We start from the raw sequence: 17,695 nt of genomic DNA, 5'->3' as shown, positions 1-17,695 counted from the left end.
TAGGTAGAATAAGACTGATACCTAACCTAGGGATTAATGTCCATACCTGACAGAATAAGGAAACTCCGTCTGTATACCTGTATTAGAGATTCTTGAAGTTTTTTAACAATCTGTTTAAATAAGTAATAATTATGATTTACAAGCAGTAGTAATATGAGATTATGTTACTACAGTTATCTCTGTAACTAAAGATTTTTTAAACTAGCTTTAATGTTGAGAATTCCTAACTTAGGGGTAAAATTTTATAATTTGTTATTGCATGTCATATGTATAAATTCATTCAAGTGAGTTAGACAATGTCCATAGGTGGAGGTAGAAGGGAGTACTTGCTGCTGTTTTGTAGCAATCTTTCCTGTTAACTTGATATGAAAGGGGCTTGCATCCATGTTTGCTTGGACTGGGCGTAAATAAGTGGCAGGTGGGACGGAACAATACAGGTGTGATTCTTAAGGGAATTTGAGCCTGTGTCTTCTGCTAGAGAAATGAGCCAAAGGAATTTAAGTGAATATATGAATTTTGGTTCTTATATTAAACTTCAAAGTTTAGTAACTGATTAATAATAAAATATAATAGAATATTATGCAACTAATTGTATGGTTTGATTTATAGATTTTTTTTCAAATTCTCCTGGAAAATGGTATCAACATTAGACAATAATGTATATTTTAAGAAAGCATTTGCTTTCTTAGTGACCTCAGTAATGGAAATGCTTTTGTCTTCAAAGATGAATTTTATTTTTATAAATGAGTGAGTGTTATTCAAAACATATCTGGTGAATTAACTGGGTAATTGTATTCACTAAATACTGTTTTTGGTTAAAAATAGGGTTTAAGTTTAATGGAATTGATTTTTTGGGGGGGAATTTATATGCTGCTTCTGAAAGACACTTTTCCAGAGAGATTAAAATATTCACGCCGGACATGGTGGCTCACACCTGTAGTCCCAGCACTTTGGGAGGCCACGGCGGGCAGATCATGAGGTCAGGAAATGGAGACCATCCTGGCTAACACAGTGAAATCCTTTCTGTACTGAAAATACAGAAAATTAGCTGGACACGGTGGCACGTGCCTGTAGTCCCAGCTATTTGGGAGGCTGAGGCAGGAGAATCTCTTGAATCCAAGAGGCAAAGGTTGCAGTGAGCTGAGACTCTGTCAAAAAAAAAAAAAATTCAAAAATATTTTACACAGTAATCGAATATTTGGAATAAGTACGGGGCCTTAAAAATGATTGTGAAAAATGGTTCCTATTTACATAAATGGTTGAAGTGTATGTTAGGTAACTAGAAGGAATGATTCATTAAATTATGTCACATTTATGGTTTAGGTGAGTTAGGCAGAATACGTAGTGGTTGGGTAATAGGGAAGCTTTTGATAAAACTTAGGAAAAATATTAGATTAGGAAAAGACTTTGCCTTTTTTTCAGCACATATTTTGAATCATTGGTAATGATATATATATACTCATGATTTTTGAATTTTATTTAAAATTTTTACTTTGTTTTGCTTTGAGAAAGGGGAAATTCTCTTTATAATTGAAAAAAAACCTGGCCGGGCGCGGTGGCTCAAGCCTGTAATCCCAGCACTTTGGGAGGCCGAGGCGGGTGGATCACGAGGTCAAGAGATCGAGACCATCTTGGTCAACATGGTGAAAGCCCGTCTCTACTAATACAAAAAATTAGCTGGGCACGGTGGCGCGTGCCTGTAATCCCAGCTACTCAGGAGGCTGAGGCAGGAGAATTGCCTGAACCCAGGAGGCGGAGATTGCGGTGAGCCGAGATCGCGCCATTGCGCTCCAGCCTGGGTATCAAGAGCGAAACTCCGTCTCAAAAAAAAAAAAAAAAAAAAGAAAAAAAACCTGATGGTTGGTGGATAGCTAAGGATGCCAAAGGAAATGAAGGTCTTGTTCCCAGAACCTACCTGGAGGTTAGTCTTGGTTTGTGCTTTCCTTTTCTAAGCCTTTTTTTTTCACTTTTAATAAAACATTTAGCTGTGTTCTTTTGACAATTTGACTAGTGAATGACTTGAGATACAGAATTTGCTTTAATTTTGGAGGGACAGCACCTGGGAAACACATTGTATATTAATGGCCCTGGGGACCTGTGAAGTACTCTTATGCATGTGAGCCCTAGAACGTGATCTCACAGTAAGGATGCTTTGTGGAGTAATGCTGATCAGAACAAATAATAGATATCTATTGTTTATTGTAAAACATAACCACAGTTAACTTTGTGTTAACTTCCACAAATATGTGATCCCCTTACTAAAATGTGAACATACTATACATGCGTGTTTGTAGCCTGTATTTTCTTATTTCATAAAATAACATAGTCGTTTTCTGTGCCAAGATATGTAAATTTCTGTCTGGATCAGCACTGTCCAGTAGAACTATGATGCAAACCACACATGTAATTTAAATTTTTCAATAGCTACATTAAGAATATCTTTTTGCTGACATCACTTCTGACACCAAGTATGTGGATTTTCTCTGACACCAAGTATGTGAATTTTCTCTGACACCAAATATGGGTTTCTACATCAGTTCTCCTACACCAACCAGTGTCAGCAATTCAATTTGATTCTGACACTAATGCCTGGAGCTAGCACAGACCCCCATAGGTTAAAGGCTCAGTCCCACAAGACTGCTGCCCACTTCCGTTGCCAGTCACAAGTCCCAAGAGCCACCCATACTTCTTACTGACTGGCTATACAGTCACGAGTTCCCACACCCTCACCTCAGGGATTCAGTAATTTACTAGAATGACTCATAGAACTTGGGAAAACACTTTCCTTGCATTTACCAGTTTATTATAAAGGATATAACTCAGGAACAGCCATAGACTGAAGTATTGATGGCGGGTGGCTGGCATGCCCTCTCTGGGCCTGCCACCCTCCCAGCACCTTGCTGTGTTCATCATACTATAAGCTCCTGGAACCCTATCACTTAGGGGTTTTTATGGAGATTTCATTAGTTGTATTAACTAAATCGTTAGCCATTGGTGATTAACTTAGTCTCCAGCTCCTCTCCCCTCTACTGAGGTTGGAGGGTGGGGCTGAAAGTTCTAACCTGTAATTCCCCAGGTTGGTTTTTCTGGCAACTGTCCCCTTCCTGAAGCTGTCTAGGGCCCACCTAGAGTTACCTCGTTAGCATAAACTCAGGAGTAGTTGAAAGGGACTCCTGATGAATAAGAAAACATACTCCTACCATTCAGGAAATTCAAAGTGTTTCAGGAGCTCTGTCCCAGGAACCAGTGAGAACAAACATATTTTTTTCATTACACATAGTTTTACAAAGTAAAAAGAAACAGGAAGAATTATTTTTAATAATATATTTTATATTATCCAGTATTTTGACATATAATCAATATTTTAAATTATTGAGCTGTTTTGCTTTTTTAACATTAAGTTCAAAATCCAGTGTTTGTTTTACATTTGTAGCACTTCTCAGTTTGGACTAATTTCAAGAGCTCACTAGCTACATGTGCCAAGGGGCTATAGCAGATCTAGATCATCTTTTTCAATGGCAGCAAGTCTTCTAATCTCATTTAGATGGTCATTTAAGTTGTTTCAACCTATAGTCACTATCAATTATATTGCAAAGAACATGGGATTAGCATCCTCTGTCAGTTACAAAAAGATCCCCCCCCAAAAAGTAGCTTAAATAAGGTAGAAGCGTGTTTCTCTCAAGCACAAAAGTGTGGAGAAAGGCAATCAAGAATTGGTTAAGATCCTATCTAATATTTTACTGTGTTTCTGATATGAGGCTGCTCTTCCTAGAATTATCTATTTAGTTTTAAGTCAGCTGCTGGATCTTTTAAAGATTCTGAGCAGCAAAAAAGGAAAGCAGTCAAAACACGTAAGCTGCTGCCTTTTTCAGAAGGTTTCTTGGAAGTTACACAAAAAACTTTCAGTTGTTGCTCATTGACCAGCACTTAGTTCTCTGGCAACACTTAGCTGCAAGGAAGTCTTGGAAAATGTAGCCTTTTAACTGGATCATTGCCAAAATCAGGGATTTTGTTTGGAGGAGGTAGGGAATAGGTGGTAGCCAACTGGCAACTTGTGTTGTCATCAAGTCTGCATGCATCTTTGCACGCTTGCCTGATTATCCCCTTAGATAAATTCCTAGATGATCGTCACTGGTTCAAAGGGTATACACCTTCATATTTTGATTTATTTTTCCAATTTGCCTTTTAGAAAAATTATGCTGATTTGTACTCTCACCTCTAACAATCAGAGAGCTCTGTTTCCTCAGACATTTGCCTATTATGGCTGTTATCAATCTTTAACATTTTTGCCAATATGACCAGCAAAAAGGTGTCATTAGTGGTTTTATGTGCATTTATTTTACTCCTAATGAGGTTGAGCATCATCTCATATGCTTTATGACCATTTGTATATCTTCTTTGCAAATGACCCTTTCGGTTTTCTTTATTGATACATAATATTTTATGTATTTATGTGAGTGCTTTTTACTTGCATGGATTGTGTAATGATCAAGTTAAGGTGTTTGATATTTCCATCACCTTGAGTGCTTATCATTTCTACGTATTGGTACCTTTTTATTTCTTTTGGCCATTTTTTTTTCTAAGGGATTTAAAGACTCTCTCATTGAGTTATAAGAACTTTTATAATAATTTAATGATAAGGATATTAATCTTTAGATATTTGTGTTAGATATTTTCTTTTTTCCCCCTCAGGATATGTGTAAGTTATGTGTTAGGTATTTTCTTTGTGGACTTTAGGTCATAAAAAATCCACTTACGATTTTTTTATTTTGGTATCATAATTGGAAAGGGCTTCACCATCTCCTGGTTATTTTCTTCTAATGCTTTTTTCTTTCTTTTCTTTTTTATTTGAGTAAATTCTATCTGTAATTTATTTTGATTAAACTTGCTCTCTATCTCAATCATTATTTTTTGGAATAGTGAAGTTATTAACCGTGTGTTGAAAATTTATTTCCCACTAATTTTTATATGCTCATTATATATACTAAGTTCCCATCTGTGCTCGAGGTTTTCTGAAAGTATTGATGCTTTTGTTTTTTCTTTTTAAACAGAAAAAACTGGAGGGTTAGGTGGCAGTACTTGTATTTTTATTGGTTGATTTTTGCATTAGTTAAAAAGCACTTCACTTTTCAATGGTTTTTTTAGCCTTATAGTAAAGAAGAAGAAGATCAAGAATCAAGTGAAGAGAGCAGTGAAGAAGATGTAGAGGTGGTGGATGAAACAGCAGACGGAGCAGAAGTTAAGCAAAGGTACAAAAGTGGGAAAGGATATCAGAGTAGGTTTAGGAAACATTTTGTTTATTTTTACTGTTATAAATAATTCATTGCTTTCTTGAAATGGAGACAACTTGTACCTGGACAGCTTTTCATACTATTGTCTGCTTAAAGATCATTACTATTTTAATTTTGTGATTATTTTTAATACATTTAGTTCTATCTTGTTTTCATCTGGAAACTGTTAGGTTTTCAAAACTTACTGATGATTATAAACTGATTAAAGAAGCTCCCTAATTGAGTGAATAGGCATATCATGACCTGACTTACTTTGTTATTTCGTTTCCCCAGAACTGATTCCCACTGTAGTGCTGTTCAAAAAGCGATCTCAGAGGTGAGTATCTTCTATCTTATTAATGATGTCTTGTTTTATTACCCAATAGATCTGATGGGAAACAGGATGGAGACTGTGGAAGACAGCAGTGGATCTGAAAGGGGGTTCAGGGCATGGAATGTACAGAGCAGAGGACGTATATTTTTGGTTTCACGAGCCTGTGCTCCAAGTAACATTTCTCATTAGGTTGTTTTTTTTTTTTTTTTTTTTGCACAAAAATAATTGATAATCTTATTCATGGTGTTGTTTGAAGGCTTGGAAACATTCTCATTGATCCTGCTTTTCTATCATTTGAGTGAAAGCGGATGTTAAATTTTAATTATCGTTTTTGAAAAATCCTGTAAAGCCTTAATAAAAAGTAAGAAATTGGCCAGGCATGGTGACTCACACCTGTAATCTCAACATTTTGGGAAGCTGAAGCAGGAGGATCACTTGAGGCCAGGAATTCAAGACCAGCCTGAGCAACATGGTGAGACCCTATCTCTACAAAGAATAAGAAAAATTAGCCAGGTGTGATGGCGCATGCCTGTATTCCCAGCTACTCGAGAGGCTGTGGTAGCAGGATTGCTTGAGCTTAGGAAGTCAAGGGTGTAGTGAGCTGTGATTGTGCCAGCGCACTCCAGAGCATGAGTGACAGAGCAAGACCCTATCTTAAAAAAAAAGTAATTAAATTTTTTAAAAGGAAGAAATGATCCGTAATTCTGTCATTAAAAAAAAATTACAGGCCAGGTGCAGTGGCTCATGCCTGTAATCCCATCACTATGGGAAGCCAAGACAGGTGGATCACCTGAGGTCAGGAGTTCAAGACCAGCCTGGTCAACATGGCAAAACCCTGTCTCTACTAAAAATACAAAAATAAGCTGGGTGTAGTAATGCATGCCTGTCATCCCAGCTACTGGGGAGACTGAGGCAGGATAATCACTTGAACCTGGGAGGCAGAGGTTGCAGTGAGCTGAGAATATGCCACTGTACTCCATCCTGGGTGACAGAGCAAGACTCTGTCTCAAAAAAAAAAAAAAAAAAATTACATAGTCAAATGAAAATTCTCCTCAAACTCATAAGTAATCACGATTAACAATTTAGCAAGTATCCTTTCTGACCTTTTTCTTTACTTATTACTTACAAGTACATGCTTGTATGTATGAGGGTGTGAGTTTTGTGTATGTATATACAAAAAAATCCATTAATTCTTTAGTGAGTATAATTTGCCAGTAGAGATTAACTTATCTGTGAAATGGAAGCGCACTGTACAGCAGACAGGAGCAGGGACATTTTGATAAGCGTGTACTTGGAGCAGCTGCTCTGGAACACAGAGCTCTGCATGCTAGGCACTGTATGGGGCTTAGGTCCTTAGGAGAGGCCGATTCAGTGATGGCATCCTCTCAAATATTTGGGGCTAAATCATATTAATCTTCCACTAAAGTCTGTACGTTTATATTTTCCTTTTTTGGGTTATAGTTACTCTAGTGATAAAGAGAAAATATTATAGAGGTGCAGAAACATGACTGAAAACAAATGTATTTTGATGTTACTATCTTCAGCAGATAAACACTGTTGATGCGTTAACCACGATGGGAGCTATTCCTGCAGGGTTCAGGCCTTCCACACTCTCGCAGCTTCTGGAGAAAGGTAATGTGTACCTATCAGCCACTGCACTCTTTGAGCCAAGCAGTCAAGGTCCATGTCTAATTTTTCTATTATAGGCAAAACACATTGTTGAAGAAGTATAAAATGCTTTTGTGTTAAGAAGTAAAACTAATGGCTATGTATTTTTTCTCAAGTCTCTAAAAAGTGCTTACAGATTTCTGCATTTTACAAAAATATTTGAATGAATTGTCTTCATTATGGGGCATGTTATTGGCCTAAAAGTCTTTCTTAAAGGTGCTTTAAGATGATCTTTTATGTGTTTTATCTGTAAGTTTTGTACTATTGTTTTTATGCATAAATCTATATTGGTGCTTCTATTTTGGAAAGCAGGTTTTTAGTAAGCAGCATGGTATTTTGGAAGTGGCTGTACCCTATAACACAGTATTATGGATTTTTGATTTTGAGTTCTTTTTTTTGTAAGAAAATTAAAGAAACATGATTTTTTCAGGGAATCAATTTCGAGCAAGTTACTTCTTACAACCACAGCTCATGCCTTCTCAACTGGCCTTCAGAGATCTGATGTGGGATGCTACAGAAGGCACTGTAAGTATAGTTACTATCAGTAAAACTATAAATCTTCCAGATGTTGTCATGGTTGCAAGCAGACAAACAACATATTAATTGATTAATGCATTATAAAAAACAAAAACAATAGTTTCTATATGATAAATTTGAAATAGTCATATTTTTACAACTAAGACAGAATTTGGACTTGTTACTTTGACTTAATATCTTGTTTATTTTCTCCATTACACTCTTCTCTCATTGTTAAAAAGGAAATAATACTAGATTTCTTCTATCTTAATTATTCTTTGCTTTAATTTCTTCATCTGTAAAAATGGAATAATAATAATGCTTCTAACATAGAGTTATTTTGAAAATTATGTGTGTGATGGGCTTTGAATAATGCCTGGCATATGAAAAGAACTCAGTAGATGTTATCCAGTATTATCATTATAGTAGTAGTAGCAGTAGTAGTAGTATTTTTGAGACAGGGTCTCCCTCTGTTACCCAGGCTGGAGTGCAGGTGTGTGATCCTGGCTCACTGTAACCTTGAACTCCTAGGCTCAAGTGACCCTCCCACCACAGCCTCCTGAGTAGCTGGGACCACAGGTCTACACCACCATGCCCTAGTAATTTTTGTATTTTTTGTAGAGATGGGGTTTTTTGCCATGTTTCCAGGCTGGTCTCAAACTCCTGAGCTCGAGCAATCTGCCCTCCTTTCCTTCCCAAAGTGCTAGGATTACAAGTATGAGCCACCAATCCTTGTCTAATATAAGTTATTTAAATGAAAAGGCTTATGACCATAAAGCAGAATGCAAAGTTTAATTAATTGAAACTGTTCTTTAAAAATAAAATAGAATGCCAATTTATTTACTCACAATCTGAACTATACCTATGAAGTAAATCTGAATAAATATATCAAATAGTGCATTCTGTCTGTTAAAACACCTATTAAGAAACTAAAGAACAATGTAGATAATTGCTTGGAATGAAAAATAGTAGGATACCTTAATGCCAGGTGGCATTGGTTTTATGCTGTGTTAACCTTCTGCACTTACCACATTCTGTAGGAGTGAACCTGGGGATTAGAATACAGTGATTCTATAGTCAGATCATAGACATTTTACCTGCTAGTATTTATTGTTCCTTTCATCACAGTTTTTAAGTATTTAAGAAAAATGCCAATATTTCAAATGTAGCACTATCAAAAATTTACCTAAAATGACTGGTTTTAATATTCAATGAACAAAGTATTGAAATTTTTCTTATATATGTGTAAATTTTGTTTTCTTCTTTAAAAATTCTGTATATATTTTCTTAAACTGAATTTACAAAAGACAGATTTGTGTTATAAATCAGAAAAATAAACTTTTTTTATAACTAATTTTTCTTTCAGATTAGGTCAAGACCAAGTCGTATTTCATTGATTCTGACATTATGGAGCTGTAAAATGATTCCTCTTCCAGGAATGGGCATACAGGTTCTCAGCAGACATGTACGCCTCTGTCTATTTGATGGTAATAAGGTAAGCTTACTAAGAATTAAATCAATTCATACTAGGATTATGGAGAAACATTTCCTTAGATTATTTTCCATTCAACTCCTCTCCAGTTCCTAAGAGAGTATTTCTTACCCAGTACCAAATAAAAGTTTGAATGACTCTTTAAAAAGTTCATTTTTAATGAGATACAGGTTAAAAAGTACTTAGATGGAAATTTATAGTTTTAATTGTGTATATTAGAAAAAAAGATAAAAGAAAGATTTAAAGTCAGTGATCTAAGCTAGCAAATCAAGAGGCTAGAAAAAGAAGAGTGAGTTAAACCTGAAGAAAATAGAAAGTAGGAAATAATACAGATGAGAGTAGAAATTAATGAAATAGGAAACAGATGAACCAAAGAGAAAATAAAAAAAAGACAAAAGTTGATTCTTTGAAGTCATTAATAAAACTGAAGGACACACAGTGAGACTGATCAAGACATGTTTAAAAAAAGTAAAAGAAGGCTGGGCACGGTGGCTCACACCTGTAATTCCAGCACTTTGGGAGACTGAGGTGGGCAGATCACCTGAGGTCAGGAGTTTGAGACCAACCTGGACAATATGGTGAAACCCCATCTCTACTAAAAATACAAAAATTAGGGTGTGTGGTGGTGGATGCCTGTGATCCCAGCTACTCAGGAGAGTGAGGCAGGAGAATTGCTTGAATCTGGGAGGTGGAGGTTGTAGTGAGCCAAGATGGCACCAGTGCACTCTAGCCTGGGTGACAGAGCAAGACCCCCCCCCCAAAAAAAAAGCAAAAGAAAACAAACTATTAACATCTGTCATGGAAATAGAGACATTATCACAGATCCTGCAGACATTAAGAGTCCAATATGGAGATATAAACAACTTTATCAGTAAATTTGACAACATTGACAAAATAAATTCCTAGAGAACCATAATTGACTGGAACTAGCATAAGAAGAAATATAAAATGTGAATAACCTCTGTTAAGGAATTAAAACTGTAATTTAAAACAATCTACTCACAAAAATCTTCCCACAAACTTTAGGTCTAGCTGGCTTCACTTGTGAATTTTTTCAAACATTTAAAGAATAAATAATATCAATCTTACACAAATTCTCCCAAGGAATAGATGAAGGAGAAATGTTTCCCAACTCATTTTGTAAGACCAGAAAAACATGACCCCAAAATATGACAAGATATTACAAGAAAGGAAAATTACCAGATAGTATCCTTCATAAATGTAGAAAGTAAATTCTTAACAAAATATTATTAAATTGAATCTAGCAGTATATAAAAAGGACATTATATCATGACCAACTGGAGTTTATTTCAGGAATTCAAATTTACATACCTGGGTAACTACATTTAACCTTTGAAAATCAATCATTATAATTTGTGAAAAGAAAAATCATATGATCATCTTAAGAGATACGGAAAAAGCATCTGACAAATTTCAACACCCATTTATGAGTTTTTAAAAATTCTCTACAAACTAGGAATAGAAGGGAGATTCCTCAGATTGGTAAAATGCAGCAAGGAAAATCTAAAAGTAGAATTATCATAGTTAACTGTGAAATGTTGAACACTTTTTTCCTAAGACCAAGAACAAGTCAAAGATATCTAAGAAATAAAAAGATAACTCAGTTTTTAAGGGGACAAAAAACTTGAACAGCTCCTTCAAAAAAGAAATATGAAAAGCCACTAGAAGTCAGAAAAGATACTCAACATGTAAGAAGTCATCAGGGAAATGCAAATGAAAACCACAGTGAAAGAGATCCACCTATATATTATATATAAGAAACCCACCTTAAATATAATGCTATAGGTAACTTAAGAGAAAAGGATGGGAAAAGATACACCATTCAAAAGATACTAATATCAGACAAAGTAGACTTCAGGCACTACATAGTGATAAAAGCGATGGTTCACCAGGAAGACATAATAATCCTAAGTGGGTATGTACTTCAAAAATTTTACATACGTGAAATAAAAAATGGTTAGAACTGAAAAGAGAAACCAGCAAAGCCACAGGTATAGTTGGGGCCTCCATTATAGTTGGAGAGTGTAATACCTTTCTCTCAGTAATATAGGACAAGCAGACAAAATTAGTAAGGATGTAAGAGAACTAACATATCAACAAACTAGATTAGATTGATATTCACATAATACTTTACCTCAAAATAGTAAAATACACATTCTCTTAAATACATATGGAATATTCACCTAGAGAGATGGTCCTGGATCAGAAAACAAGCCTAGTCAAATTTAAAAGAATTGGAATCATACAATATATGATCCTTGATTGCATGAAATTAAATTAGAAATCAGTAACAGAAAAATAAATGGAAAAATACTTAAATACTTGGAAATTTAAAAACTTCTAAATAGTCAAAGGCTTAAAAGGAAATTTCAAGGGAAATTAGAAAATATTTTGAACTGAACAAAAAATGAAAATACAGCATATCATGATTTGTGGGATGTTAGCTAAAGCATTGCTTAGATGGTCATTTATAGCACTAGATGCTTACGTTAAAAAAAGAGTTCTCAAATCAATAGTCAAAGCTCCTTCCTGAGAAGGCAATGCTGCTTGAGCTGATAACAGCTGATGTGAGATTAAATAAGTTAATGTAAGAGAAGTTATCAGAATGATGTTATGCATAGAAAGAACATGATATTATACATAGAAAGAGCATAGTAAGTACTTTTGAAGAGTGGATGAGAGGTGGTGATGATAACTTAGAGAAGTGGAGATGGAAATGAAAGATGTGGATAAAGTTATTTGGGAGTAAAAATTAACAAAATTTGGTGATGGATTGGATATGGAAGGGGGAAGGGAAGTGGGGTATAGGCATGACACCAACACTCTGACTTCCACATCTGAATGGATGGTGGCAACATTTGATGAGATGGGGAACACTGGAAGAGGACCAGGTTTGGAAGAGTTGATGTGGGCTTGATTTTGCTCATGCTGAGTATACTACTAACACCCAGCATGAAGAAAGTGCCTTTATTTCATCTGAACTTGGGGTAAATAAATGAACTTATGATAGTGATCCTCTCTCACTTCTGTAATACATACTGCACAAAATCATTGCCACAAATGAGTCAGTAGGGGTCCTCAGTGACCAAGAAGAGCTGAATTGCTTTCTTTTTCGTACATCTGGTTTGATAACTTTTTCCTTATTCTCATATATAAGAACATAAACGATGGAATTTTATTTTGAATAATATATCAAAATCATGAAATTTACTTTATGAAACAAATTTATGTCAGATTTCCAAATTGAGAGTTATGGAACATATTTAATAGCTGTGCAGATAATCATGCTGTTTATGTAGGAGTTCTTTAATAAATTTGAACCTAGTTATGAATAAAAAGCATTGTTGCTAAAACTGACTAATGAGACACCACTTCCAGTAATGGCTGAGTCAGCTCCCCTTGGACCAACCCACCCAAAGATAGCAAGTGTAAACTCTGGGCAAAATAAAAAGCAACTACCTGAAGGCACTGCAGAGCATTCAGAAGTGGGCAGACACTGGAGAGGAGCCTCAAGCCTTTGGTCCACTGCTTTATCTTTTTCTGTTTGTTTTTTCTTTTTTTGTTTCTCTCTTTTCTTTTTACTGTCTTCCTGTATTAGTTTGTTCTCACACTGCTGATAAAGACATACCTGAGACAGGGCAATTTACAAAAGAACGGTTTATTGTACTTACAGCTCCACGTGGCTGGGGAGGTTTCACAATCATGGTGGAAGGTGAAAGGCACTTGTCACGTGGTGGCAGGCAAGAGAAGAGAGCTTTTGCAGGGAAAACTCCCATTTTTAAAATGATCGAATCTCATGAGACTCATTCATTATCATGAGAACAGTGCAGGAAAGACCTTCCCCCTAATTCAGTCACCTCCCACTGGGTTCTTCCCATGACATGTAAGAATTATGGGAGCTACAATTCAGCATGAGATTTGGGAGGGAACACAGCCAAACCATATCATTCCACCCCTGGTTCCTCCCAAATCTCATGTCTTCACATTTCAAAACCAATCATGCCTTCCCAGCAGTCCCCCAAAGTCTTAACTCATTTCAGCATTAACTCAAAGTCGACAGTCCCAACATCTCATCTAAGACAGAGCAAGTCCTTTCCACCTATGAGCCTGTAAAATCAAAAGCAAATTATTTCCTAGATAAATAAGAGTATAGGCATTGGGTAAATGTAGCCATTCCAAATGGGAGAAACTGGCCAAAACAAAGGGACTGAAGGCCTTATGCAAGTCGGAAATCCAGCCGAAAAGTTAAATCTTTTATATATATATATATATATATATAATTGCACTTTATGTTCTGGAGTACATGTGTAGAACATGCAGGATTGTTGCATCGGTACATACATGACAATGTAGTTTGCTGCCTCCATCTCCCTGTCATCTACATCTGGCATTTCTCCCCATGTTATCCCTCCCTAACCTCCCTAGCCTTCACTGTCTCTCCTGTATTCCCCCACAACAGACCCCAGTGTGTGACACTCCCCTCCCTGTGTCCATGTGTTTTCATTGTTCAACATCCGCCTATGAGTGAGAACTTGCAGTGTTTGATTTTCTGATCTTGTGTCAGTTTGATGATAATGATGGTTTCCAGATTCATCCATGTCCCTACCAAGGACCCAAACTCATCCTTTTTTATGGCTGCATAGTATTCCATGGTGTATATGTGCCACATTTTCCTTATCCAGTCTATCGTTGATGGGCATTTGGGTTGATTCCAGGTCTTTGCTATTGTAAACAGTGCTGCAATGAACATATGTGTGCATTTGTCTTTATAATAGAATGATTTATAATCCTTTGGATATATACCCAGTAATGAGATTGCTGGGTGAAATGGAATTTGTATTTCTAGGTCCTTGAGGGGTCGCCATACTGTCTTCCACAATGGTTGAACTAATTTACACTCCCACCAACAGTGTAAAAGTGTTCCTATTTCTCTACATCCTCTCTAGCATCTGTTGTCTCCAGATTTTTTAATGATCACCATTCTAACTGGCATAAGATGGTATCTCAATGTGGTTATGATTTGCATTTCTCTAATGACCAGTGATGATGAGCATTTTTTCATGTTTGTTGGTCTCATATATGTCTTCTTTTGAAAAGTGTCTGTTCATATCCTCGCCCACTTTTGAATGGGTTTTTTTTTTTCTTGTAAATCTGTTTTAGTTCTTTGTAGATTCTGGATATTAGCCCTTTGTCAGATGAGTAGATTGCAAAAATTTTTTCCCATTCCGTTGGTTGCCGGTTCACTCTAATGATTGTTTGTTTTGCTGTGCAGAAGCTCTGGAGTTCAATTAGATCCCATTTGTCTATTTTGGCTTTTGTTGCCAATGCTTTTGGCGTTTTAGTCATGAAGTCCTTGCCTATGCCTATGTCCTGAATGGTATAGCCTAGGTTTTCTTCTGGGGTTTTTTATGGTGTTAGGTCTTATGTTTAAGTCTTTAATCTATCTGGAGTTAATTTTAGTGTAAGGTGTCAGGAAGGGGTCCAGCTTCCGCTTTCTGCACATGGCTAGCCAGTTTTCCCAACATCATTTATTAAACAGGGAATCCTTTCCCAATTGCTTGTTTTTGTCAGGTTTGTGAAAGATCAGATGTTTGTAGATGTGTGGTGTTGCCTCTGAGGCCTCTGTTCTGTTCCATTGGTTTTATTCTCTGTTTTGGTACCAGTACCATTCTGTTTTGATTACTGTAGCCTTGTAGTATAGTTTGTAGTCAGGTAGCATGATGCCTCCAGGTTTGTTCTTTTTGCTTAGGATCGTCTTAGCTATGCAGGCTCTCTTTTGGTTCCATATGAAGTTTAAGGTGTTTTTTTCCAGTTCTGTGAAGAGGGTCATAGGTAACTTGATGAGGATAGTGTTGAATCTATAAATTACTTTGGGCAGTATAGCCATTTTCACAATATTGATTCTTCCTAACCATGAGCATGGAATGTTTCTCCATCTGTTTGTGTCCTTTCTTACTTCCTTGAGCAGTGGTTTGTAGTTCTATCTTAAAGCTCCAAAATGATCTCCTTTGATTCCATCTCACATCCAGGTCATACTGATATAAGAGTTGGGTTCTCATGGTCTTGGGCAGCTCAGCCCCTATGGCTTTGCAGGGTATAGCCCCCCTCCTGGCTGCTTTCACAGGCTGGCATTGTCTGCAGCTTTTCCAGGAGCACAGTGCAAGCTGTTGGTGGAGCTACTCTTCTGGGGTCTGGAGGACAGTGGACCTCTTCTCACAGCTCCACTAGGCAGTGCCCCAGTAGGGACTCTGTGTGAGGGCTCCAACCCCACATTTCCCTTTGGTACTGCCCTAGCAGAGGTTCTCCTTGAAAGCCCCACCCCTGCAGCAAACTTATGCCTGGACATTCAGACATTTCATACATCCTCTGAAGTCTAGGCAGAGGTTCCCAAACCTCAGTTCTTGACTTTTGTGCACCCGCAGGCTCAAAACCGTGTGGAAGCTGCCAAAGGCCTGGGGCTTGTACGGTCTGAAGCCAGGGTCTGAGCTGTACCTAGACTGCACACAGCATGGGAACCCTGGGCCTGGCCCACAAAACCACTTTTTCCAACTAGGTCTCCAGGTTCGTGATGGAAGGTGCTGCCGTGAAGACCTCTGACATCCTCTAGAGATATTTTTCCCATTGTCTTGGGGATTAACATTTGGCTCCTCATTACCTATGCAAATTTCTGCAGCTAGCCTCAATTTCTCCTCAGAAAATGTGATTTTCTTTTCTATTGCATTGTCAGGCTGCAAAGTTTCCAAACCTTTATGCTCTGTTTCTCTTATAAAACTGAAATGCTTTTAATAGCACCCAAGTCACCTCTTGAATGCTCTGCTGCTTAGAAATTTCTTCCACCAGATACCCTAAATCATCTCTCTCAAGTTCTAAGTTCCACAAATCTCTACGGCAGGGGTAAAATGCCATCAGTCTCTTTGCTAAAACATAACAAGAGTCACCTCTGCTCCAGTTTCCAACATGTTCCTCATCTTCTTCTGAGACTACCTCAGCCAGGACCTTATTGTTCATATCACTATCAGCATTTTTGTCAAAAAGCCATTCAACAAGTCTCTCGGAGGTTCCAAACTTTCCCACATTTTCCTGTCTTCTTCTAAGCTCTCAAAACTGTTTCACCCTCTTTCTATTACTTAGTTCCAAAGTTCCTTCCACATTTTTGCATATCTTTTCAGCAACACCTTAGTCCTGATACCAATTTACTGTATTAGTTCTTTCGCACACTGCTTATAAAGACATACCTGAGACTGGGCAATTTACAGAAGAAAGAGGTTTATTGGACTTAACAGTTCCACATGGCTATGGAGGCCTCACAATCATGGCAGAAAGTTAAAGACATGTCTCAAATGTTGGCAGACAAAAGAAGAGAGCTTGTGCAGGGAAAACTCCCATTTTTTTTTTTTTTTGAGACGGAGTTTCGCTTGTTACCCAGGCTGGAGTGCAATGGCGCGATCTTGGCTCATCGCAACCTCCGCCTCCTGGGTTCAGGCAATTCTCCTGCCTCAGCCTCCCGAGTAGCTGGGACTACAGGCACGTGCCACCATGCCCAGCTAATTTTTTGTCTTTTTAGTAGAGATGGGGTTTCACCATGTTGACCAGTATGGTCTCGATCTCTTGACCTCGTGATCCACCTGCCTCGGCCTCCCAAAGTGCTGGGATTACAGGCATGAGCCACCGCGCCTGGCCCCTGAAAACTCCCATTTTTAAAACCATCAGATCTCATGAGACTCATCGACTATCATGAGAGCAGTGTAGGAAAGACCCCCCATGTAATTCAGTCACCTTCCACTGGGTTCCTCTCATGATATGTGAGAATTGTGGAAGTTACAATTCAAGATGAGATTTGGGTGGGGACACAGCAAACCATATCATTTCCTGTGTGTCACTTGAACATTTTTTTTTTTTTGAGACAAATTTTGCTCTTGTCACCCAGGCTGGAGTGCAGTGGCACAATCTCAGCTCACTGCAACCTCCACCTCCTGCGTCCAAGCAATTCTCCTGCCTCACTCTCTCAAGTAGCTGGGATTACAGGTGCATGCCACCATGTCCAGGTAATTTTTTGCATTTTTAGTAGAGACGGGGTTTCACCATGTAGGCCAGGTTGGTCTTGAACTACTGACCTCAGGTGATCCACCTACCTCGGCCTCCCGAAGTGCTGGAATTACAGTCATGAGCCACCATGCCTGGTCCATTTGAACATTTTTTTTAGAACTCCATTCTGAATTATTTGCAGTGTTGATGAGCGTATCTTTTTGGCTAGGTTCCTTAGTGGTTGTTCTAGGTATTAATTTTATACATGCATAACTTACCACAGTCTACTAGTATTAACATTCCAGTTGGAGTAATTTATAAAACCTTACCTTCCTTTAGTTCTTTACCTTTCCTAGTTTATAATATAGT

General features: G+C 37.4%; 1 protein-coding gene across 3 annotated transcripts in view; it reads left to right on the top strand.

Moving 5' to 3' along the window:
* Positions 1–17,695, top strand: part of LOC110568266 (nephrocystin-1-like) — a 79,980-nt gene that overhangs the window by 33,233 nt on the left and 29,052 nt on the right. For 2 of the 3 annotated variants that reach the window (XM_064371689.1, XM_064371687.1), the window contains 5 exons: positions 5,146–5,249; positions 5,565–5,607; positions 7,149–7,236; positions 7,703–7,797; positions 9,155–9,283. In XM_064371689.1, the coding sequence (XP_064227759.1) occupies positions 5,146–5,249; positions 5,565–5,607; positions 7,149–7,236; positions 7,703–7,797; positions 9,155–9,283 (459 nt within the window). The remainder of the gene's footprint in view (positions 1–5,145; positions 5,250–5,564; positions 5,608–7,148; positions 7,237–7,702; positions 7,798–9,154; positions 9,284–17,695) is intronic. The other variant, XM_064371688.1, reaches the window with a different exon arrangement.

This window comes from Aotus nancymaae, unplaced genomic scaffold (genome assembly GCF_030222135.1).
Source record: "Aotus nancymaae isolate 86718 unplaced genomic scaffold, 86718_ANA_hifiasm-v0.15.2.pri h1tg000155l, whole genome shotgun sequence".
Taxonomy (NCBI): Eukaryota; Metazoa; Chordata; class Mammalia; order Primates; family Aotidae; genus Aotus; species Aotus nancymaae.
This window is presented reverse-complemented; position numbering and strand designations above follow the sequence as displayed.